Consider the following 25,436-nt stretch of genomic DNA (forward strand, 5'->3'; position numbering starts at 1 on the left):
TGAGAGACAGCAAGGCAGAACCCCAGGACACCCTTCTGAAGAGTCTAGGAGATTAAAGAAAGAAAAGCAGCAAGGACCTTCTGACTGCAATTAATTACTTTTCCAGAATAAAGTGATACACAGATTAGAGAAGGGTTTTTTGGTGGTACTCTGCCCTCTCACACTGAATTCTCAGAGAGAAAGTTCAGCTCCCAGGTGGTGGCAGAGTGGATGAAGGGATTCTTTCTTTCTTTGTATTTGCACCCACCAAAACAATATCCAAAACTCCTATCAGCTGTGAGTGCCTCACCAACAGCTGTGTCAGCGCGTGGACTAAAACACCCAGACTGTGATGGTGGCAGGGGAGCAAGAGAGCTGCAATGAGCCACCTAAGCACAACCATTGGACAAGAAGCAGGCAGGTTATTTCCTCATATGAGCTTCTCCCTCTTTTCAAGCTGATCCATAACTTGTTGACAAGACTTTTTTTTTTTTTTTTAACCTTCTTTTTGACTCACGCCATAGAAACTACATCCACAGCCTCAGGTTGGATCAGGTCCCTCAGTGCTGAACAGGAAGGCTGACATAATTAAATGCAGCACACATTTTCCCTAAGTAATCCACATCTTAGCTGCATCCCCTCTGAAGTTATAATCTCTCGGCATTATTTATAAGGCAAAGAAAACCAGACTTGTACTGCAATACAGTACAGTTCTTCATAAGAAATGTAACATTTTGCTTTTATATTTTTCTTTCTAAAATATGCAATAAAACATACACAAAATACTGCATGGAATATGCCTCACTGGCAGGAATATTTTGTTAAGGACAATAAAATGTCAAAACAGGGAGCTCAAGATACATTAGTCATTCCTTTTAGAGGAACCATGCTTCACTAATACTGTCGAGTCTGTTGATTAAGATGAAGAAAATCCATTGGAAATGCATTTTCAATAAGCACCAATGGCCTTGGTAAGCATCTTTTACAGAAAAGAGCAATAGACAGGAATGCCTGCTGTGTTTCTGTCTGACTAATATACTTTTCAACTAAACAGGGTTGTGTATTTTGTAATTTAAACTGTCAAAGTAGTGACTGCACAATTTGTCCATCCATAAAAAATGATGCTTTTCCTTAGGGCAGAGGAGCAAAGTGGAAGTTGTGCAGTCCAACTGACAGTACGGTGCATGGTATGGCAGCTATACAACATCTAAGATGGTGTTAGCAGGCCCTACTCTATGCTTTTACTAATTAAGATTTTTAAAGAGTTATACTAGTCAAAAAATGCAACCAAGTCCTTCCTGCTGTCACAGCACATACACCTATTGACTGCACAAGACACTAATTTATCCAAGACCATACAAGACACTGACTGTAACTGATACAAGAGATTTGCCAGCCAGTCTCTGAGTAACTCTCCGTCACATCTTTACACACCTCCTAAACATAAGAAACCCAAAATTCTCATCCTGACTTCATTGTGGAATCATACTATGAAGAGGGAAAATGATCAAGTCTCTTTTCATCTTCTCCAAAATTTCATTTTCTTTCTCTATTGAATCACAACATTCTCTCCCACACAATGAAACTGCAGCTAGAGTATTTCCACTTGCTTTGGCACTAAAGTAGCTTTTGTAATTCACAGCATCTCTTTAAAATTATTTTACGTTCAACGACTTCACTGAGCATTTTAGAGATTATAATAACAAATGACATCTGTTTTAAATTTTAAATGTGGTTCAGTAAAGCACATCCAAACCTGAGGCAAAGAGTTCAAAGAATATTTAATTTTCTTTTTAACATCACTTGATAATCAAAATTACTCTGCCTGCCTAGAAAAGTCTCTCTTGCCAAAACTTTCCAAGGAGAAATTTGACTACGGCCTGTAAAGCACCAATAAAACATTGTGTCCTAGTACTTGAACATAGTGTGAATCAGTCACCCCAATGTCAGCCTGCGCAATTTTCTCTGAATTATCCTTAAACATGGGAAATTGTATCCACAAGTCTCCCAGGCAAAAAAATCCACACCTGAGAACAATACTGCCAATGGGACAGCATTGATAAAGAGAACAAGAAGAAATCTTTAAGAAACAATGAGCACTTTGAGGTATGAAAGACAAAATAAGAGCATCAGCCTTTGGTACCACTTGTCAACCAAGTGGAGATAGAAGAAAGAGTAGAAATTCAGCAAAAATTACATCTGCTCAGTGTGTAGGCAGCTACAAATTCAGAATTTGGAAAAATCAAAACCCAACAAGAAACTCTGAGTGGTCTTGCTGTGAATTAGCTATTTCACTGAGTAACAGTACTTGGGAGGGACTATGCCTGTTCTCAGGAGGTATTTGCAAATCCTCCTGCATATTGCTTGATTTCCAAGTCATACAGCAATATTCTACCAGCAAGTCTTCTTCAAGCTCTACTGTTCTACAACTTAACATCATATTTTCATCTCAATATGGACTGTTGCATTCTTTTTTGTGCTACCAAAAGTAGCAGATTTTCTCAGTTTTCTCTATTCTTGTGGGGAAAAGAAAAAAAAAGGAAAAAATTTTTTTTCCTGTCACTGTGTTTTTCTTACCCTGTTTGGAGATTTTGTAGACAGATCTTTCATATTAAATGTTTTATGGTACACTTCTGGGGAAAGAACATCATCCTGAGAGTGTCTAACAGAATGCATCCCACCAATTTTCACAGGTGCCAGGGTCAAGGGACAAGTGGCACTTGAGAGAACACAAGTACATGGGAGATAGCTTGTCACAGCAGTCTTGCTATCTCATTGCAGCCCTCCCTGACAAACCAAGGCTGAAGGCCCCCTGAGATATTTTAAAGACATTTGCAGTAAAACTACAGAATAAAGCACGAGTATCAATACAAGGACAATTCTGCCCTTTAACAATAAGAGGGGCAAGGATCAAACTTTTTAAAGTCATACAGCAAATATTAATGTAGAGCATACAGGAAAGAGGATGCAAAAAAAGAACAACTTTCAACTTCATTGCTTTGCAAAATCAGTTTGCAAATGTATTATGCATACATATAGAGAAAAAAAACCACTCTTGAACAAAAAACACCCCAAACAGTGCTTAAAGTATGTTCCATAGAAGCTAGTCTGAATAAGGAGGGTTTAAAAAAGCTGACAGAAGCTGTTTTTCCTTTATTAAGTCACATTTGCTTATTGATATAAAGCACTACAAATCAAAAAGAATTATGTCAAGTAGTAACAAGCCACATCTGCTGAATCTTATACATAAGCCTCTGAATGTCAATTTGCCAATAGCTTCAGTTTGAAGGAAGAAAAAAAAAAAAGAGCCACAAGACAACCTTCCAAGCATACACTAATACTTTCATAGAAGGTATACAGTAGTCAAATAATCAATTTGTAGATTTCCATCCTTTCAAAAGCTTTCTTTTTTTTTTCTTTTTTTTTTTTTTAATAAAAGGACTTTGGAGCTTTTGAGTTCGAAAGTAGTACTTACTTATGCTAGCCAGTTGACTATAATGTATAGCTGAATACTATTCAATTGGCTAGCAGGATTTTTATTTTATATACCTATACCTGCCAGACTTCAGCTCACAACAAAGCTGACACAGAAAGAGGTAAGTTAAATTTCCCACTGAGAACAAAAACTCACTTAAGGCCTGAGGTGAAGGCACAGCAGGAAAGCAATCCCAGTCGGAGAGGTATTACACACCACACCCTGGGGACTGTGTAAGGGCGGAGGAGGCGATGGCCGGTGCCCCCTCGGGACCCGCAGCCCCCGCATCCCGGCGCTCTCCAGGGTCCTGCATCGCTGCATCCCAGCCCCTGGGAAATCCCAACGTCAGAAAAGGCTGTCAGGAAGTACCTCTTCGACATAAAGAAATGGAGGGTAAAAAAATTCCAATTCCTTTAATTACCAAGCGAAACAAGCTATTAAAATGAATAGCAGTAGTCAAGTTATAACATGCAGGAAAGCGCTAAGAAGGATGGGTTACACCCCCTTCAAAAGAGCATTCAAGTACTCAAGCAGTAATGTAAGTATATACAATATTTGTCCAAGGATATCTTGAGACATAAGACACAAAGCTCACTCAGCTTACGAGTTACTGCAGCCTGAAACACTGATACTCACTTTAGAACAAAGTTGTGTTTGCTCCTACATCAACCTCTACTAACCAAGTAATTAACACTCATTAGCATTTACGATATATCAACGCGTAAACAACGGCTGAAACCCTGTGAGCTTGCATTAGTTATCATGACAAATCCAAGCCACTTTTCATTTGTATAAGACACCTTTACTTTTCAGCTGCTGACTCACTCTAATAATTACTAGAGCCAGGAAATTATTCCTGAAAACAATCAGTATTCTGCCTCTTTGCCATATGGGGCACTGCTGATTTAAAGCAGCACTCGAACTGTTTTGACAAATGAACGGTAGTAGATTCCTTGTAGGAAAAAAAAAAAAAGCTTAGAGAGCAAGAAAAAAACAGCTAGAGAGAGACCCAGAAACCTAGAGAACACAGATAGGCAGCATTTCTCTGGTTCTCATTCACATCTTCTCCCACCCCCAAAATGGAGAATCATTTGTAATTTCCTGATCTCTCTACTGGCAAAAGAGGGGAATGGATCTGACTGAGAGATGATGACAATTCTATTGTGAGACAGGCACCAAAATCAGCTTAATGTCAAGAAGATGAAGTATACCTAAGTTAGTATCTGCTCTCAGGGAGGACACAAGCAGTTAGTTTTGAGGTGACAGGAAAAATCTATTATCTGTGTATCAGTTATTGACTTGTACACTACCACCTATAAAAATCTGCTTGCAACTAAAAGCATATTTTCAAAAATACTTAGGACCAGCACGGCAAATATATTTTATTAGGTATTTTATACAAAAATGGCTGTCATGGGAGTAGCAGTTAACAGAACAAGAGGTCTTCACAGTCACAGATATTCCAAGAAAAACCAAGCCAGTACAGCTGCAGACAGCTGTCCTGTCCTCCTCTGCTCCTGCCCACTTATTCCCATGCCAAGTCTCTTCCTTAGTCTGGCACAGCAATCTGTACAACTTTATAGTCAAGCATCCTGGAGAATGAATTCAACTGAAAATAACATAAAGAAAAAAAAAGGGAAGAAAGAGTAAAGATGACTTGGCTGTAGTTTAGTTCCCCAAATTCCCAAAACAAACCTCTGTGATGGCACTAGGACAGGACTGCATCTCCTCCCAACAGTGCTAACTCAGCATGTTCAAAGCATGTCCTCACATTCCTTCATTCCCTGAAGCCTGCATCTCACACTAGTTGTAGTCAGCAGGCCATATAAAGAAAATAGGTGGATTTTTTTTTCCCCAAAACTGTGAAAGTACTAAATTGAAGGGGAATAATGTGAAGTAAATAAATAACAGCCAGTCTTCGCAAGCGAAGATCCGAGGAAGGTCTTTACACCTTCCAGCCTGCGCATTGGATTTTTTAGGTGAGACACAGTGTGCGCGGAACTGAGCCCACCCTTTAATCCTAAGGTTCATCTGCCGGGGCCAAGCGAGCTTGGACGGTGGCAGCGAGGTCCTTAGGATGTAGATGGGTTGCCTTTTTAAGGGCTAACGAGCTCCATCTGCCCAGGAATGTGAAGTAGACAAGTCCAAAAAGCACAGAGCAGTGACATGGGGTTAGCATAGCAGCATTCCTGCAAGTTGGGCCATGTTTCTGCTATGATAGGAAGGTCAATAAGACCTTTTCAATGTCAAGCCTTAATTGTCTTGACCTCCACAAAGTTTCAGTAGAAGACACCTTACCAAATTCAGGCAAAACAGCATGTCATATAAACTTGTACCTTTGGACCTTAGAACTCAAGAACAACTTTATAGTGACTATTTTCCTACTTTACTTGGTGCACTATCTCCCTTCCCCACCGCGAGGCAAGGCAAGGCACAACATCTCAGAGGGGTCTATTAGCCTCTACGAGAGCTTTCTGGGCACCTACACTTCACACAACACACTCTGTCTTTTAGGCTAAGGTGAGCGAAGCCCAAGCAATTCAACACTCAAGAGTTTGTGGTGTCATAAAAGGTCACATTTTGATTTGCAATTTATGTCTCCTCACTCATCCATAACAGCATTTTTTCCATCTGTTCATTCTCGCAAAAACATAAATACATGCATAATGAAGCTTGAACAAGTTTTCTAAAATAGTTCTTAGGCTCTGAGGGTTTGCTTGCTCTGTTTTTGATGGTAGACTTTCAAATATTCACTGTTCACAGTAATGTTTCAAAAGAGTAGTCTCAGAGGTAGAAAAACACAGCCAAACTTGAATTCAAAGTGATTTTGGGAGTTTGTTTTGTTTAATTTAGGTCCTTATCCAATTTCACGCGTCATTATCGCATTTTAGTGAGGCTGAAAATATTTCTGAGAGCCCCCTCACATTGCTGTACTACTTTTACTTAAAATCTCAATTTAACAAACACTTTTTAAAGTCAGTTTCTCGGGGTAAAGCTACACCTGTAGGTAACACACAAGTAACTATTAACTACTGATACAGGCTACTCTCATTAAGAAACATACTCTTAAATCTGGAACAGACAGATACAGTTTCAGAGAGATGGCAGAGGTCCTTAAGCACAAGCTACCAACATTATGAGTCTCAACAGTTGCATTATTCAGTTCCTGCAGAATTATCAAAATATTTTTGAGCTTAGAGAGTTTACAAAGCACTAAAGTTCATTTTTTAAGGTCTGAAGGCAAACATAAAAATCATAACTTCCTTTAGGTTTCTTTTGAAAGGGGGTAAAAGTTAGTCTTAAATAAACATGTATAGACAAAGATTCTTTCAGGAAGCTCAGTTTTACAAGAAAACTTGAGCAAGAGTTGGCAGAACGCACAGATCAGCATTATTTTAAAGTAGAAATCAGATTTGTTTCAGATTTGCCTCCGTTATTTTGTTCCCTGTGCCTTGATTGAGATTCAAATCAGACAAAAAAACCCCAAAACTACCCTACTTCACTGTAGGATTCATTAGAACACATTATTTCATATATGTCAAGTATTCAGCACAGAAATAAACCAATAATTATCTAACAGAATTAATTACTTTAAAAGAAATTAATCTTGCATTTAGAAGCTGAAACAGAAAACCCTTATAGCTTGAGTCAAACTGCGTGTTCACTCACAGTGAAAGCAGCTGATGCTGCGCCACAGTAGCACAGAAAGAAAGCACACTTTACACACCCACAACCCCACCAAATAGCAGAGGGAACCTGAAACTGGTCATGTTTAAGTTCATCAAACTTTGAACCATTAGCTCAAGATTTTACACTCCTATTGATATGAACACAGTAAAAGCCAAGGCTGATTTTTTTTCTACTTCCTTTCCATCTCAGGAACCATAACTTTAAAAGTTCATTAAAAAAAAACCCATGCACAGACTGAAAAAATTGCTTATACACCACCTCCTCCAAAAATCTCCTAAGATCTTTATTCTACAAGCCCCTTGGATTTTGGATACTCAGCTTTCCACAATGTATTTTGGTATGCTGTTCTTCAGACACAGAACTCAAATCCTTTAAAAGTTAGAAGGAAACACCAACTCCAGTAAAAGACAAAGCAGTTTGATGAATAATCTGCCTCTTTCAGAATGACTACTGAATAATTTAAGAAAAAATTAATTTGCAGTTGTCTGCCTCATGTAGACCTATATAATGCTCTATTTCCAGAACTCATGTGTCTTATTCTCCCTCACACATCCTCCACAGTACTAGACTACAAGGCTTTATTTTCAGGTTTCTCAAAGCAATAGCCCTTTGGTACCTAAGAAACTGTTTAAAGTAAGTTGTCAGAAGCACATTTTTCTACCTACACTCTGTAATACACATTTTAGCTACGTTAGCTTTGTCCCAGTCATCCATAAATTATTTTGGAGCAACTGAGCGACATGTGTAAATGTTTCAGTTGTTTCACAAACCCAAACAAGCCTCTTCCAAAGTACTGAAAGAATGAATGTTTTTAGGTTATTTTCGGTGCGGAAGAGAGAAAAAAGTTAGTCCTTACTGTAACAGCACACTGGAGTCGGCAGAAATTACTTTCTTATAAAAAAAGGTAGAATTGAGCGTTTGGACTCCCCTCAGGGTAACCCTTCCCTGTAATCGAGTCACATGCGAGCACTCCCCATCGTCACCAGAGGCCGCTGCAGGACACCGGCAGGGCTTTCCCTCCATCCTTTATAAAGGAAGAGGCACAACACCAGACTAGGCTTTTAACAAGCTTGTACTGAATATGCTTTAGCTCTCCAGGGAAGGAAAGGAAAAAGCAGAAGGTTTCTTTAAGGGTTCCTAATTCCACCGGAGCAGCAACAGTAAAATGTTTTTGTTCTTATTCTTATTGTGATCCTACTCAAATTTCAACACAGCACCATTTTACTTCACGCCACAACCAGTTCATGCTCTGCCGCTCAACGCTCTTTTTGTGTATCAACAACATAAAACAGTAAGGTAGTGATAAAATGCAAAGTTTTTTGTGGGACAGGATGCAAAATTGATCATGCAGTTTACAAAAAAAATTATGCAAATCTGAACCAGAAGGAAAGCAGCAGTCTTTTACGGCACACCACCGTGTGAATGGAAGAGTTTGCAGTCAGCACCCAACAGTGCTTTTAGGTCTCCATATTGCTGCAAAACGTTCCCACTATTCTACTACCAAGAGTTCAGCCCCAGTAAGTAATTCCTAATGAATCAGCTTTACACAGAGCTCCCATTAGTGGGAATGGAACATAATTTGAAAGAAACAAAACAGAAACCAATGCTGGCCTTGTTCCACATCATTTTTAATGAGCTGAACTTCCTTCAGTAGCAAAGAGTACCTGTAGCTACACTCTGACTTGGAGTTTCTCATCAGGCAACACACAAAGTAACACTTCACATCATCTTTTCAAGACCGGTAACTTCAAACTTCCAGATGCACAACTTCATAGAATCATAGAGCCTTTAAGGTTGGAAAAGACCTCTAAGATCACTGAGTCCAACCATTAACCCTGCACTGCCAAGTCCACTGCTAAAACACGTTCCTAAGTGCCACATTCACACATCTTTTGAATGCTTCCAGGGATAGTGATCCCCCCACTTCCCTGGGCAGCTTGCTTAAATGCCTGACCATCCTTTCAATGAATAAATTTTTACTAATATACAATCTAATGGATATTATGAAAAAAATTCAATGGCACAACTTGAAGTCAGTTCCTTTCCTCCTATTGCTTGTTACCTGGGAGAAGAGGCCAACCCCCACCTCGCTACAACCTCCTCTCAGGTAGTTGTAGAAGCAATAAGCTCTTTCCTGAACCTCCTTTTCTCCTGGCTAAACACCCCCAGCTTCCTGAAAACAACGTGCTTCTGGCCACTTCCTCATCACACTTGTGCTCCAGATCCTTCACCAGCTCCACTGCCCTTCTCTGGACATGCTAAAGCACCTCAATGTCTTTCTTGTAGTGAGGGGCCCAGAACTTAACACAGGATTTGAGGTGCAGCCTCACCAGTGCCAAGTACAAGGGGATGATCACTGCCCTGGTCCTGCTGGTCACACTATTTTTGATACAAGCCAGGATGCCACCTGGGCACACGACTGGTTCATGTTCAGCTGCTGTCTACCAGCACGCCCAAGTCCTTTTCCACTGGGCAGCTTTCCAGCCACTCTGTCTCCCAGCCTGTAGAGCTCCATGGAGTTGTTGCGACCCAAGTGCAGGACCCAGCCCTTGGCCTTGCTGAGCCTCATACAATTGTCATGGGCCATTAACTGAGCCTGTCCAGGTCCCTCTGCAGAGCCCTCCTACCCTCCAGCAAATCAACACCCAACTTGGTGTCAGCTGTGAACAGACTGAGGGTGCCCTTGATCTCTTCATCCAGATCATCAGTAAAGATATTACACAGGACTAGCCTCAAAACTGAGCGCTCAGGAACTTCATCTGTGACTTGCCACCACATGGATTTATCTCCATTCACCACCACTCTCTGGGTCCAGTCCTCCAGACAGTTTTTTACACAGTGAACAGTGCACCTGTCCAAGCCATGAACAGCCAGTTTCTCCATAGGAGAGACAGGGTCAAACACTTCAGTAAAGTCCAGGCAGACAACAGCCAAAGTCTCTCCCTCATCCACTAGGCAGGTGCATGTGGTCATAGAAGGGGGTCAGGTTGGTCAAGCAGGATCTGCCTTTCCTAAACCCATGCTGGCTGGGCCTGATCCCCTGGTTGTCCTGTACGTGCTATGCGATGACACTCAAGATGATCTGCTCTGTGACCCTCGCTGGTACCAAGATCAGACTGGCATACCTGTAGTTTCCCAGACACTCCCTCTGGCCCTTTTTGGTAGATGGGCATCACATTTGCCAACCTCCAGTCACCTGGGACTTGTGCACTTAGTCAGGACTGTGATAAATGATTCAGTGACTTGGTGAGCTCTTCTGCCATATCCCTCTGTACCCTTGAGTGGATCCCATCTGGCCCCATAGACTCGTGAGCGTCTAAGCAATGTAGCAGGTCAATTACACATTTCCTCCTGGATTACTGGAGGATTCTACGGCCTGTTCCTGTTTTCTGGCTCAAGGGTCTGTGTATCCTGAGGGTAACTGGCTTTATTATTCAGCCTTTTCCTCAACCTTTAGGACTGCTTCCCCTTGAATCCCATAAAGGGTGAAGAGTCTCTTTAGCCCTCCTTTTGTTGCTGATGTATTTGTAAACAGGTTTTGTTGTCTCTTATAGCAGTAGCCAGGTTAAGTTCTCACAGGGTTCTTCTCATTTCCTCCTTGCATAACCTCACAACACCCCCGCAGTCCTCCCAAGCTGCCAAACCCTTCTTCCAAAAGCCATAAACTTACTATCCACCTGTGCTCCTGGGTACTAATGGCCTCCCTGACGCCAGGCCCATGAGGCACACCTGATGCTGGGCCATGGCTCACACGCCCAATGAATCAGTCAGGTCGGAAAAGGCCTCTCAGCTCATCGACCCCAACCGGTGACCGAACACCACCACACCAACTAGCCCACGGCACCAAGAGCTACATCCAGTATTTCCTTAAACACCTCCAGGGACGGTGACTCCACCCCCGCCCGGGCCCATTCCAATGTCCAAGCAGCTGTCCAAGGAGAGCGCTGCTTTCCCCGGGAAGCCCCACGCTGTCCCGGCCGGCACGGGGGCCAAGCCCAGTCCCGCACCCCTCGCGTCCCAGCAACAGGCTGTGAGGCCGCCGTGCTCTCTGCGGAGCGGCCAAAGCCCTCCGGCGGCCGTGAGGGAGAGCCCGTGCGCACGGCCGTGCCCCAGGACGGGCCCCGGCTGGAGCTGGGGATCCACCGCCCCTTCCCGCGGGAAGCACCGCGGGCGCACGCGCCACAACTCACTCCTCCGCCCGTCCGGGAACGCCGGGCACTTCCGCTTCCCCCGGCCCTAGGCCACGCCCCCCGGCCACGCCCCAAACCGGGCACTGTCACGATGCCCCCGCCCCTTATCATGGTCACGCCCCCGACTCGGGCGCGGCCCGGAAGCCCCGCCCCTTTGCTGTGGCCCCGCCTCTAAATTGTAGCCCCGCCTCTAAATTGTAGCCCCGCCTCTAAATTGTAGCCCCGCCTCTCCGCTGTAACGTCGCCCCTCGGCACCGCCTCCCGCTCCTCGGGCCCCGCCCGCGGCGGAGGGGGCGGGTCAGGCTGGCGGGGCGCCTCTCGCGGTTGGCCGGCGGGAGCTCTCGCGAGGGCTGCGATCCGGAAGCGGCAGTGGGGCGGTGGGAGGCGGCCAGGGAGGTGGCGGGCGGGGGGAGTCGCTGTGGCCGTCGGTGGCGGCAGCGCCCGCAGCAGCAGCAGCGCCCGCAGCAGCAGCAGCATCACCACCATCATCACCACCACCACCACCATCATCATCACAGGGGAGCGGCAGCGGCCTTGGCCCCGGCCCCGCCAGGAGGGGGTGCGGCGGCGGCGGCCCCGCGCAGGCTTAGCCGAGGCATCGCCCCGGCGTCGGTCGCGCAGCACCGGGCTGTAAGATGGCGGCGGCGGCGGCGGGCGGGGGCGGCGGCAGCGTGAACCCCTTCCTCAGCGACTCCGAGGAGGACGAGCCCGAGGAGGCGCGGGCCGGCGGCGGCAGCAGCAGCAGCACCGAGCCGGGCGGGCCCGCGTACCCGCAGCCGCCGGCGGAGGCGGCGGGGAGCCCCGAGGAGCTGCCGGGGCTGCGAGCGGCGGCGCCGGGCGATGCCGCGGCGGGGGCGGGGGAGCCGCCGCGGGTGCCGATGGATGCGATAGCGGCGCAGCTGCTGCGGGACCAGCTCTTGCTGACGGCGCTGGAGCTGCACACGGAGCTGCTGGAGAGCGGCCGGGAGCTGCCCCGGCTCCGCGATTTCTTCTCCAACCCGGGCAACTTCGAGCGGCAGAGCGGCACGCCGCCCGCCGGCGGGGCTCTGGGCAGCCTGGGCAGCGGTAGCGGGCTCGGGGGAGCCGGCGGCAGGGAGCCCGGGGCCGGGCAGCTCAGTAAGTGACCCCGGCTCGGGTGTGGGGGGCGCACTGGGCCGGGCGGGGATGGCTCTCGGTGCCGCCGGGCGGCCGGGAAAGGCGTTTGGCATCGCTCCTGGTTCCAGTCATTCCTTGCTTTCTGTAAGATGGGGCTGGGGGAGACTGTAGGAGCGGGCCGGCCCGGGGCTGCCAAAGGTGGCGTTACCCTGGTCCCGCAGGCGTGGTTTGTTCGAGTACCGTACCCCTGTGAATGTCACGAGTGTTTGCTAAATGTGGAAGAAATGCAAAGAGATGATAATTTCAGCCTTGATTCTTAGCGGTGCCTTCAGTGCCTACTGCCAAGAGATAAGTCATACGGCGCTAGGAGAAAGAGGGGGCTGCTAAGCCGTGACTGCTGCATTTAAAGTCTGAAAAACTGTCAGAAATGCGGTGTGAGATGTAAAAATGCGTGCCAGCGTGTTATTTCTGCTGATGCGTCCAAAGAGAGGTCTGAGTTTCACAGGTCTTGCACAACTAATACAGTGTTTCCTATAATTAATGCTGGCGTGTTTACCAAGTGCCTCCAGTCTTTGTCTCACCACGTTGGGATTTGCAGATAGGGACCAGTAAATAAACTCGGTTGGTACAACTTTAGGGAGCAAAACCGGTGCAGATACTGGGGCAATCGTCACATAGCTGACCATAAAAGCTTTTGAGTTTTAATAATAGACCACGTGGCTTAGGATAAAATTGCTTGTGTGTCTTGTCAGTGTTACTGTCAAAAATGTAGAGCTCTAAAAAGGAGGCAGCTTGTGGAAGTGGCTTTGAGAGAGAGAAGCTGCCCAGCCATCTGACCTCTGAGGACTTAATGAACTCGTGGGAAGGATTTGAAATGAAAGGAGTTGTGGATAGCAGACAGGTTAAAGACTTGCTTATGTGTATTCTAAGATACCAAAAGGCATTTTGTAAATAGGACTGTATTTTTGTTTCTTTTAAAAGTTCCTAATGTTGCAAAGACATGCAGTTACACTTAAAATTTAGAAATAACTGGTAGCATCTAGATGGCTGGGATAATCAGAGACATCTGAATTTTCAAGTTGTTAATGCATTTCAAGATCTTTTAAAAAATGAATGGCGCTCTTTTTTTTAATTCCTGCTGTGTTGTTTATATTCCAGTTATCTTCTTTATGAATAATTAGAATTTCATACTTGTCTTTGTCCAGCTGAGAGCTTCACTGTGGTCTTCTTCATGATGTGATTAGTGAATGTTGGAAAATCTTGTGCTTCAAGGCTTTGAACTGATATAAATTTCTCTTTCATCCCCAAGATGCTTCCTTGGGGATTCCGGGCAATTCACCCGACTGATTAAACATTCTCTTTTCTTTGTTACCATAATATGTTGTTTCCAGTTATTGATACTGCACATACTGCAGTAGAATTAGAAAAACAGTAGCCTGTGTAACTTTGCTATGCATGCACAGAAATGACCTTTTGCAGTCTTAGACCAATGGACATTTATGTGAGAACATCTTAATTATTATTTTGCTGACCTGCTAATTGATAGATGTCTGTGGGATGTCCCTATTAAAAAAAGGAGGGAGGGGGCAAGAGAGAGAGAGAGAGCGCAAGAAGGAGAGACTAACACCTGTTCTGGACGAGTTTAATAATACTGAAGTGTGCTAAAGTTAAACATCATGCTAGACTTTATGCTAAGGCTTAAGTGTAAGTGTTTTTCTACAACAAGTTAGGTTTGCTTTTCAAAGGAATTTTTTGTCGCAACAGTGATTCAAAAGGAGTTCACACTGAGTGACATTGAAAGGTGACAGATGCAGAACAAACGAAAAAATATTTTCATATAGTTTAAGTAGCTTTTTAACTCAGTGCCATCAGACTTTCTTGCAGTCAGGAGTCTAGCATTGAGCTAGAAATTGTGACAGTGCTGTTCAGACTGATGCTGATTCAACAAGAGCTTATAGTCTCATGCCTCTGAAGTTATGCCATTTTCCAAATAGTAAAAACTAGGTTGCAAAAGACTGTGATGGATTGAAAATCACAGCCTTTGGAAGAGTTCCCTCAATTCCTTCTTAAACATCTGGTATTACTTGATTTAGGGTAGATGACTGAACTACAGTTCAGATCCAAGAGTAGGTCTGAACAGGTTCCTAGGTTAGTCAAAATGTTCAGTTTTGTTGAGAGACCCAGTCTGTTGTGGATCTGCGTTTGTGGATCCTCACGTGGAGACTTGGAGAGTTGCGCATGTACCTTCTCTTGCTTTAATATGCCAAAGGTATTTGAAAATAAACCAATAGCTTTCTTAATAGAAGCTATTGATGCAGAAAGTAGTTCAGGTTGGCATGATTGCCATTTCAAGGTCATGTGAATTTTATGCCTCACTGAAAATAAATCATAGTATCATTAAAAAAATTTGTTTATTTCAGTTGATTTCTAAAGTCAGAATTTCTTCTCAGTGCTAGCTCCCAAGTTAGATGAATTTCTGTGGCTTTATACTGAGATTTTTCATAGTTCGAGTGGATGAAAAAGAAGTGCAACTGGCAATTCTTACTGAATGTGAAGTATGTTTGGAATGCTGCCTGAGGATTTCCACTAAGCAGTGGAAAGCTTTTGTACTGTGCGTTGCTATACAGACTGGGAGAATTTCAGTACAAGTGTTCATTGGCACTTTTCAGAATCCTTTTAGGCAATCTAAACTGTGAGTGCACGCTGGAATTTATTTTGGTGGGGTTTTTTTTCTTCATCTTCATAGACTGCTATAAAGAGCTTTTAATGAAGTGGCATTGGATTTAGACAACCAGCATCATGTGGTCAGCTAGTGACTTAGAAGCTGTTTTGTCTTTGAACCGTGCTTCAGAGTGCTTGGTTGCAACAGCAAATGACAGTCAGATGACTAGGATTTCTTTTTTTTTATTCGCAAAAGCACCCTTCCCTTTTCTAGCAGCAGCAATGTTATAGCTGCAAACAGAGATTAAGATATATTGTAATGAAAAATCTCATCTATAGCAACTTTGCTCTTCTAGTTTGAAGCAAATTCATGCTGTGAAGGCAATAACACTATTCCTTTAGATGCACATCACTTGTGTACAGTCATCCATCGTGTCCTGTGTCTCTTCTAGATCTTCCCAAATTTCTGTGAGAGCTTCTTGCACTGGTTTTAATAGCAGTAGCTCTACATCTGTTGACCATTTTAAAAACCGCTTTTGTAGTGCTGCTCAGTGAGTGGTATGTGTTGGAAATCCTTCCTTTTTTGCTGTAAAACCTTTTAAAGCTTTAGTTAGCACCTACACATACAATTTAAATTTTAGTCCCTATCATTTTTGCTGGAGAAGATACAGTACAAATTGAGACACTTGAAATTTAGAAATAAAACTGTGGTTCAAATGTCTCATCCCAGTTCCTGTAAATCATATGTTTTTCCATATATCCATGGCAGTAATTCAAGCTTGAGCATAATGGATTAAGAAACTTTTTTTTTTTTTTGATAATGTGATTGATATGAATCCTTCTGGTTACTATATCTGATGAATACCCTTTCCAGAAGGGATGCAGCTTACACTGTTAGAACCAGCTTTAATCTTAACATTTGCCATTTATTTTTTATTTTATGGCTACAAAAGCTCAACATTTTCAAAATTTGAAGTAGCTGTAATGAAAATCATAAAGAAGGGGTTGAAACACTTATGTTATATTTGTGGTTTTTAGAAAGATATTTGTTTCTAGTTATTGCCAAAAGAAATTTTTTATGACTTTTTTTGCATTTGATTCCAGTTTTAATAAACAAATCTGGGAGCACAAAAATATTAAGTATTACTGCTTCTTCATTGTAAGTCCCTGGCTTTGTTTACAAATTGTAGTGCTTGGGGTTTTGGTTTGTTGGTTTGTTGGTTTGTTTGTTTTTCATATTGTGAAGTATCACTCTATTTTTACTTGTTGCCTTTGAAATTTGGATGGATCCTAGTGGAAAAATCCATGTGAGAAGGGCATATTGATTATACTTTTGTGAGAAAGAGGTGTCTTGGTAACAGCTCTCAATCCCGAGTCACAGACATTGTAATGTTGTGAGAGACTTTGTCATCAGTGTTCCACCAGATTTTTGTTCTTAATGAAAATACAGCAGAACAGGGTTAGCTCAAAGCAGCTCATAAATACCTCAGCTTAAATGGCAGTCTGAATAAGGTACACTGGGAAGATGGCAAATAACTTTTGTTGTTCTAATGACTAGTTTTTAGGTGTTTTGTTGTTGTCAGCTCAAGTCTTTTGCTTGTTACATTATGAAAGCAAACAAATATATCTAGTCCTGTTGTGTATCTCTGCAGATACTGGGAGGTAGACTGACAACTTGTGGGTAAGACAGTGGTTTTACTGTCTGATGTGCTGCCCTGAGTAAGGACAGGATGGAAAGGTGCAGATAAATTGGTACTCAAAGCTGCTGGTAACAACAGATGGGAAAGACTGAATGTTGTCTCTTCAAATGAAGTACAGAAAACTGTTGGTAGAGTAGAGGTTTCTGTGTAACACTTGAAGGAAAGGGAAGCAGAGTTCTCTGCAGACCTGTCGAAAGACAGTAATGCCTGGATGAAACCTGAGGTTTTGTAGTGCTCTGATGTTGGCTTTACTGATAGAGAAGCCAGTTAAACTTTCTCCAGTTGGGACTGCTTTAAACCTCCTCCATTTTACTGACAAGTTTTCATTGACATGCACTTCATAGCTTATGAGCTGCTTAGGTTAAGGCTTTTATAGTTGTTGGACTTGTCATATGAGTGAAACCAGGTGTTCTGGAAGCTGTTCCTGATGGATGAGTTTAAGCTTTGGCTGATATCTGTTTAGGGGTGAGTTGGGATGTAATGGTAGATTGTTTGGGCAACAGGTTAGTCTGAAAAGTGTATAACTACACAAAGAAGTAACAAGATAAGGTACCATGAGATAAGCATGACAGTGATGGGCAAAGGAAGACAGAGTAGAAGTCACCAGTACTAGGCAGGCAAGTATCAAGTTCTCAGCTGAGAAGCAAGTGACTATGTTGTATTTTACCCTCAGTGCATGTTCTTGTTCTTTTAGGATTTCACACCTATGCTATGGGGAATTTAATTGCTTTAGCTCTGACTTTCTGTTCTCCTCCTGTGCCAGAACTCCTGTTACTTTTCAATGTTGGGGAAGGCAGAAGTGAACCTCTGTCTATAGGCACTTGTTGCTTGTTCAGTTCTGTGTGAGTTTAACCATCCTTTGGCTAAAAGCTCCAGCCTAATGAGCAGGATTTATGCTGAAGCAGCACACCATCCTTCTGAAGGTTTTGCTGTTAGGGAAAGGAGAGGATTTTTTTTTTGAGTGGGGGAAAGGAAGGGAATTAAAATGAGATAGAGTTTTGCATTTCAGAACCAACCACTGGCAACTTGTCTAAGTTCTCCTGTACATAATTTCAATTCCATATAAGCTATATCGAATTTCCTGTAGCTTTTTTTCCTCTGAGAATTACCTTTCTCTTGACTGAAGATGTGACTCATAAACTCTGTTCAACCAAGATAATGCTTGCTGAAAATTTTATACCAGTTTTATTACCTGATATAAAAAGATTTGTGTAGTATTTTGCAAGTCAGTATCAAGTAAATGTTGATGCCAGCTATGTTGGAAGCCAATCTGTGTGCAGCTCATCTCTGCTAATTTAAAGTCTGTAAATACTGTACTCCTATGTTCTATAAACGTATAAACATCAGAAGTTTCTTTTCTATTAGTATATAAAGATAAGTCCTAAAATCTTATGCTGGTGAGTTCAAAGTTATAACTCTTTGTCCTCTATGTATTACTTGTATTTGGTTTTTAATGTATTGTAAAGGTGAAGGTTTGAGAAACTGGGTTGAAATCTCTTGTAGTATAGGCTGAAACATTGAATGATTCAGTAAAGGTTGTAGGCCTTATATTTTTATTTGTGATGTGCATGCCTGAGATGTGGCACTAAGTATATTTGAGTTTGTGGGATAAATATTTTTAAAAATTGTTTGTTTGTTTGCTTGGGTTTTAAAGACAGACAAAGCTAAAAAAGCCTTTGAGAAATAGTGACCTATTTCCCCCGGTGCACCATAGGGGAGAGGCAATTTTCTTCCTCCCTTCCTGCAATATAATGCTGCATGATGGTGATGCAACTGATTATTTTGTTGTTGAATTGAAGGAAATACTATTACATAAAAAGTCACAGAATAAGAATTTCTTATTTATACAACAAGTACTTTTTCATCTTAGTTTGATGTTAGAGGAGAGATAAAACTATCAGCTGTTTTGTCAGTTGAAAAAAACTGCTGGAGTAGGAGAAATCAAGGCAAAAATAACCACAGAATCACGGCATGGTTGGGGTGACAAGGGACCTCTGGTGATCATCTGGTCCAACCTGCTCAAACCACTGTGACCTACAGCTGCTTTCCCAGGATCACGTCCTGGTGGCTTTTAAGACTCTATCACCCCTCTGAGTAATCTGTGCCAGTGCTCAGTCACCCATACAGTAGAAAAAGTATTTCCTGTGTTCTGGAGGAACCTCCTGTGTTTCAGTTTGTGCCTATTGCCTGTGATCACAGGTCACCACTGATAGGAGCCTGGCTCCATCCTCTTTGTGCCTTCCCTTCAGTTATTTGTACACGTTCTGAGATCCTCCCTGAACCTGCTCTTCTTCAGGCTGAACAGAGAGGTTTTGGTCTCCATTTGCTAGTTTCTATTACTTTTTAAATTTTCTGTAGAACCCCTGTGGACACATGTTAAAACTTAACTGGAAAATTTACAACTGTCCTTAGATAAATGTAGAAAGTAGGCAAAGGAGAACATCCTAGGATTAAAATATGGAGAAAACTGAGGGAATGCAGTGCTTTAGAACAGAGATAGATATTATCTGTACACTTTAAGTAGTCCCTCAGCAGGGGCAACCATTTAAGGACTAGATTGATATAATTTTGCTTCATATCAGAGGGTATAACAGAAAGCTGGGTTACTGTAGAGAGTAGAAAAATCCTTATAATGCAAGTTAATGGATACATTTTAGAAAACGCTGTTTTGCAACATCAAGCATATGGAGTTAATTTGTTGCTGTTGATGCTTTCTGATTTCTGCTGAAGCCAGCTGGGGTCATGAGCTGGAAGAAGTACCTCCACGCCGTGCTTCTCCCTTAGCTGTTCTGTTTTGGGAAACTCTGGTAGCTCCAGTGCACTGCAGCACATGTGTAGGGAGTCGGGCTGGAATTGATGCTTTCCCCAAGGTCATATCTCTCTGGACCTCAGTGTTCACTGCAGCAACATTCAGATGGTTTTTTGCAGGGCCAGTTTAATTATGCTGTCTGAGAATGTCTATGGAATAAGCCTCCTCCTAAAAGCAGCCTGGTTTTGGTATGGCTCTCCACGAGATCAGCCCAGATGCACCTGTATCTTAACGCAATTTCAGTGTGTTATTTCTGTGCTTAGGGTGCAAGATCTGTCTATGTTCTACTTATAATTTAATCTTTCTATTGAGGTTCTGCAATGTGCCTGTCATGGAACTGAGGGTTATATCTCTTTACTGCAGTGTATCTACAAACTGTTTTACGCATCTGGTGGTTGGGGGTTTTTGTTTGTTTGTGTTTTGCTAGTTTTTTCTTTTTTTCCTGTCCTTGGCCAGCAAGCATAGGTTAGTTTTCTCCAAGTAGCTTTAGGGATTTTACCCTCATATACATTCCATGAATTTTTATATCTTGTTGTTAATATGAAGTAGGTAAGTGTATTGATCATCTGTTTTCAATCTGGTTTGGATTGCTCATCACTGGACTAGTATTGAATGTCTGTTCTAGGTAATTTGTAAGTGGATTACTCTGACAGCTTGAAAGTTAATTTTATTCTGGTGGCTTTACTTAACTAAGTTTTCCTTTCATTTGATGATGGTCTGAAGTCTTTTCAGAGCATTCCAGCTTTGAAGTTCTGCAGGTCTCATTGAATTAGAACATCTGGGAGAGAGCAAAAGAGGCACTTGCAGTTGCAAAGCAAGGTACGTAGGTTAGCTGCTTGCAATTTAGTGCCTGATGCAATGAATTACTTTAAGGCTCTTCATTCCAGAAGAGTTCCCAGAGTTACCATAGTGATGTGGAATGTCTTTGTCTGGTAAAACTTACTCTGCAGACCCAAATTGGTTTAAAAAATTGTTGTATGAGTCTGTTTCTACTGTAAAGGTTTTATGCTAGATCAGATATCTGCTGCCATGGATCAAGTTTGCTTTGCTGACCGATCCAGCATTGGTAAGCTAGGAACAAGTTGAAACATACCAGAAGTTTTAAATGCAGCAGTCATTTAAGACTTCTCAAAGTAATATTACTCCAGAGTTGTGTTGTGAAATTTGGTAAGGCTTAAAGAAATTTTAATTATCATTTATGGGGAACTAAATAGTTTAATTCATTTATTCATATGTATTGCACAACATACCTATTTCAGTTGCTATACAATGTAGCAACAAATACAAACTGCTAAGTGATGATCATTTGTTGAAGAGTTCATGATGTCTGATTCTTCCATTTAATGTAGGAAGAATTCCATTAAAACTGTTCAAGTTTTTGCATTATCCCATGTCTGTGAATTTTATCTCTCTTGCCATTTGGTTTATTCACGTATGTATATGTGGAGTTCATAATAAAATCCAATGCGCAGGCTGGAAGGTGGAAAGACCTTCCCCGGATCTTCGCTTGCGAAGACTGGCCATTATTATTATTTATGTGGAGTTCAGTACTAATATGGAGCTTAAGCATGTACCAATAAATACAAGAGGAAGTTTATTCTTTCTCCCAAATAGCCTCTGTTCCCAGTTTCCTTAGCTTTTGCTGTTTTGTGCCTGTGATTTTGTGCAGGACAGTGGAATATGCAAGTTATTCAAGGACATGCTTTTCCGGATCAGTATCTCTAGAAGAGAGCAGGCCATCTGCTGCAGGACCGTAGGGGCTAGTTTACTATAGGTCTGGAATATTTAAGGGAGGTAAAATACCTAGTTTGCAGACTTCTTTACCATCAACAGAAGCAGATCTAAAATAAATATTTATGCATCTGCATTTCCTTAGGAATGAACTTCAACAGTTCTATCATTGTACTTGTAGCATAGAGGAAAAGGAAAAAAAGTGGCAGACCTGAGTGGTTTCCATTGAAACTTCTCAATTGTTATCTGTCATCCGAGTACTTGCTGATTTGCCCGTGTCTCTTTGAATTTAAAAATTAGGTTGGGTGTCCTAAATGTAAAGATAATCTGTACTCTATAAAATATAGATACTGTTGTCCTTTCCAGATGTGTATGAAGTTTTTTTCAAGCCTTTGATTTGCAGATCTCTTTAAGTTTCAGCTTTGATCTCTTTATGACATAATTTTCTTTTGGATGGAGAATTTTCTACCAGAGGTTCTTCCATGCAGGAAGGGTTTTATGTGTATATTGGGAAGAGGGAGATCTTAATTCATAGCAGTAGCACAACTCATCAGGAAAAACTTCTGTATGTTTTCTGAAGTTACATGGAACTACGTGATTATTGTAAGCTTGTCTTAATAGGAGTCCATGTGTTGTAGGTTGAAAAACATTGCAGTAGGGAGCTTTTATAGCTTCTCACTTTTCAAAGAGCTGAAAGAGTATCTCAGAATTAGAAATTTTTGCTTTAATTCTTTCACATATAGCTGTAATTACATGGTTTTCTGACATTTATAAAATCCCCAACAACTTTCTTTGTATTGTGATCATAACACTTGTAGTTTAATTTACTGTCCTACATTAAGGTGTAGCATGTTTGTTGGTTGAATTATTCTGTTGTATTTTTAAAAAAATTCATAGTAAAACTAAACCTTAGCAGTTCCCTATTTTAATAATTTTGTTCTACAAAACAAATTTTCAATGACCAGTTCAAGTGTGAAGTGCAGCTTATTTCTACTGCTGCAGAGAATTGCATCCTGGAGTCCTATTGTTTTTTTCCTTTCTAGAAATAGCCATCAAGATAATGATGTTAAGGAGTAATTTTTGGTGGCCTCAGTCATTCCCTTATGTAACTTTCCGCATCTGGTTTTATTCAGAAGAAGCTAGAAGGCATTAACCTGAGGTGGCTGTTAAGTAGAGTTGTACCTGACACTGAACTGAGAGGATTTGTTAGTTTCCCCATAGTGAAATCCTGTGTAGGGAAAATTCAATTTAATGAAGAGAGTGTATTAATATAAAATAAAATTAAATTACTACTGGTGGATTCAGTTCCTCGTGTGATAATTCTAATGCCAATGTTAAAAACATTTTAACTTTCCTTAAACTAAAAAAAAAAAATCAACTAAAAATTCCATGTTCCTGGAAGCAGAGCTCTGCTTGGATGAATATTCAGAATTCTCTATGTAAATCCTTTGTAGCATGCAGTATAGGGAGCAGTGTTCCATAACAGGTTTTTATGGAACTGTATTAAGTGATCAGATAGGTCTTCAAAGAGTATTCTTTGTTTGGTTTGGGTTTTTTAAATGCAAAGTAGTGTTTGGGTTTTTTTCTCAAAATAGTGATGTATGAGGATGGATGTTGGAGTCCAGATGATGGCTTTGTCACAGCATGATACCTGTAAGTTATTATCCAGACTAATGAACTTTGGACTTTTGCTATCTCAAAGAAAAGGTTGTATCTTCCTATAATATGTGTGAGCTGTTTGGCTATAGCTGTTTCATCCCGTATATAATCAGGTAATTCATGTAAAGCTTGGCTTAAACTGGGAAATATATTGTCCTAGTATATGCAATATCCAGTGGGAGGCTGCTCTGATCTTGACTGGGAAGGATTCACTTTTAGTTCCATATGTATGTGAATCAAAACCCAATTTCCAGTAGCCAGTTATTTCTCTGATCATGTTAAAATGTGATTAGCCAGCTGTTTTGCACAGCACCTTAAAATATGGCAACAGTCTGGTTTCAGGGTTATAGATATCTTTCAGTACAAGTGAACATTTCATTAGAAATGCAAAGTGAATCTGTCTTGCACAGGCATAGTATCATTACTTATCTTTCAATTTCAAGGAAAAAGATGGAGTTCTTGGTCTTCATATACTCCATTTGGTTGATTGTTAGGATATGGTGGTATGATTTCCTGTAATCTTAAAGGAAATATGACAGCTTCTTGGCTGCTTTATCAACTAGTAGTTTTAAAAATCGATCTGGATGTTTGCAAAATAAATTCAAATATCTTCTAAAACATTAGTTTAGTTTTTAAAATATTTTTTCTTGAGCCTTCCTATCTGATAAGTAATATCACTTAGTTTGTCTATGTTTTTAGGTGCTTTACAATGTAAATGCTCATGTAAAGATTATTTAATGTGGTTTTTTAGAAGAATGTAACTTCTATTTTATTAGTGTACTGTGAAAATATGACTAATATGAAAATATGGCTAATATGATCCCTCTTGGTGTCTCTTAAGGTTAGCTAGTAAAAATAATCTCATTTTACCATCAGAGTGAATGAAACTTAACTTCTTTCATATTGTGTAAGTCAGTAGAAGGGAATGTGTCACTTCAAGATCTTCTTATATTTTCCTATTTCTATAGTTATGCTCTGTTTTCAGTAAGAGCTGGATATGCCTAGGGAACACAAGCTGTCAGCAAAAATCTGCTTGTCATACTGGTGACAGTTCTGGGAATAAGAAAAGAATTGAAATTCCTTTCCTCTGGAATGAAGCAATATTTTAAAGGATTATAGAAGTTGCTAAGCCAAGTGTGGTGTTGAATCTGATTTTTAATTTCACAAATGAAAGTTAAAAACATTGCATTTTTTAACAAATGGATTAAAAAAACTTCTTAACTTAGAGTATCCAGTATGAATCTTGGCATTCTGACTTTGTTCATCCTTTTCCACTGGTAAAGGTAGGACACAAGAACTAATACACAGGCTCTCCTTTACTGTCTCAGTCTGTGTCCTGGCACTTCACTAGCATGTACTATGAAAAGCCTAAGCCTATTTCACTTTTCCTCAGTGCACCCATGGCACTTTCTTGTTCCATGTTGAGGTGATCTGTGTTCTGCAGGTGTTTATACCTCCTTGTCAGAACTGTTCTTGTTACTTTACTTTACCATTTCTGAAACATGAAGCTGACAGCAGTTATTTTGTCACTTTTCACTAGGAAAGCTTTTAGCAAAAATTAATTGCTGCTTGAAAAGTGTTTTAATTCAGAGAAAGAAGTCTAAAATCCATGCACAGGGGACTGTTGGTAAGAATGCACACATCCAGACAGCAAAATGGGTTCCCACTGCTGTGAAATAATTGTATTTCCTTCTGGGAAAGAAACAGAATTCAGCCAAAGTGTACTTTTCCTTTTCAGGAGAAGGGTTGTGCTTTGATATTATTTACCAAGTACCTTAAACCTAAGATTTTTATTTTTTATTAACAAATAAAGTGAGGAAATATGTGTTGTTTTCTTCTAAAAAGTTATGTATTTTTTCCTTTTTAAGTTTCTATTTTCAGTTCAGAAAATAGACTTCTTTTCTGAACGCTCTGGTTGAAATACTTCCACTCAGTGTTGTGGAGTACAATTATTGGTACTTCAGACAAATGGTGATGTTTCACATTCTTCAGGTGAGCTACGTGACTGAGCATAGCCCTTCCTTTGCCAATTCCTCTCATTCGAACAGCCCTTTCCATTTTCCTGGCAAGCAAGGCTGTTGAGTTGCCAGCAGGGAGGTACCTTTTCCACCCTCTGATCCTTTGCTAAGCAGGTACATCCTTTATGGAAGTGTAAAATTTGAGGTTATAAGATGTTATTCCATGATTTTCTGGATGATGGCATTAGTTTTAGGAGTTAAACCTTAGCTGATGACTGCCTACAAAGACATTGGTTAGGAGTGAGGTCGAGATAGAGTTACCCCACAGAGACATTCTGGGTAGGTGTGGCGATGGGGCCGGCCTGCTGCTGTTCAGCTTTAGGCACTACTCAGCACTGCCCTGCCTGGCAGCACCTTTGTGCTGTGACCCTGCTGATAATGATAGATCTGGCAGGTCTGGGTCGTATTTTCTCTTAACTGTCTCGTTTA

General features: G+C 41.4%; 2 protein-coding genes across 6 annotated transcripts in view; one reads left to right on the forward strand and one right to left on the reverse strand.

Annotated features, from left to right (window-relative positions):
• PIGN (phosphatidylinositol glycan anchor biosynthesis class N) overlaps positions 1–11,384 on the reverse strand; it is a 113,837-nt gene extending 102,453 nt beyond the window's left edge. For 2 of the 3 annotated variants that reach the window (XR_007629752.1, XM_050321764.1), the window contains exon 1: positions 3,611–9,332. Coding sequence is in view for 1 of the 3 variants with exons in the window: in XM_050321764.1 (XP_050177721.1) it covers positions 3,611–3,834 (224 nt within the window). In the remaining 2 variants the exon portion in view is untranslated. Of the gene's footprint in view, positions 1–3,610; positions 9,333–11,334 lie in introns of those variants that run through there. The other variant, XM_050321776.1, reaches the window with a different exon arrangement.
• Positions 11,385–11,877: 493 nt separating this feature from the next.
• RELCH (RAB11 binding and LisH domain, coiled-coil and HEAT repeat containing) overlaps positions 11,878–25,436 on the forward strand; it is a 75,962-nt gene continuing 62,403 nt past the window's right edge. Inside the window, exon 1 of one of the 3 annotated variants that reach the window (XM_050321751.1) lies at positions 11,878–12,450. In XM_050321751.1, coding sequence (XP_050177708.1) covers positions 11,970–12,450 — 481 coding nt within the window. In that variant the 5' untranslated portion in view covers positions 11,878–11,969. The remainder of the gene's footprint in view (positions 12,451–25,436) is intronic. The other 2 variants (XM_050321734.1, XM_050321742.1) reach the window with 2 other exon arrangements.

This window comes from Myiozetetes cayanensis, unplaced genomic scaffold, assembly GCF_022539395.1.
Source record: "Myiozetetes cayanensis isolate MyiCay16 unplaced genomic scaffold, myiCay2020 scf1, whole genome shotgun sequence".
In the NCBI taxonomy this organism is placed as follows: Eukaryota; Metazoa; Chordata; class Aves; order Passeriformes; family Tyrannidae; genus Myiozetetes; species Myiozetetes cayanensis.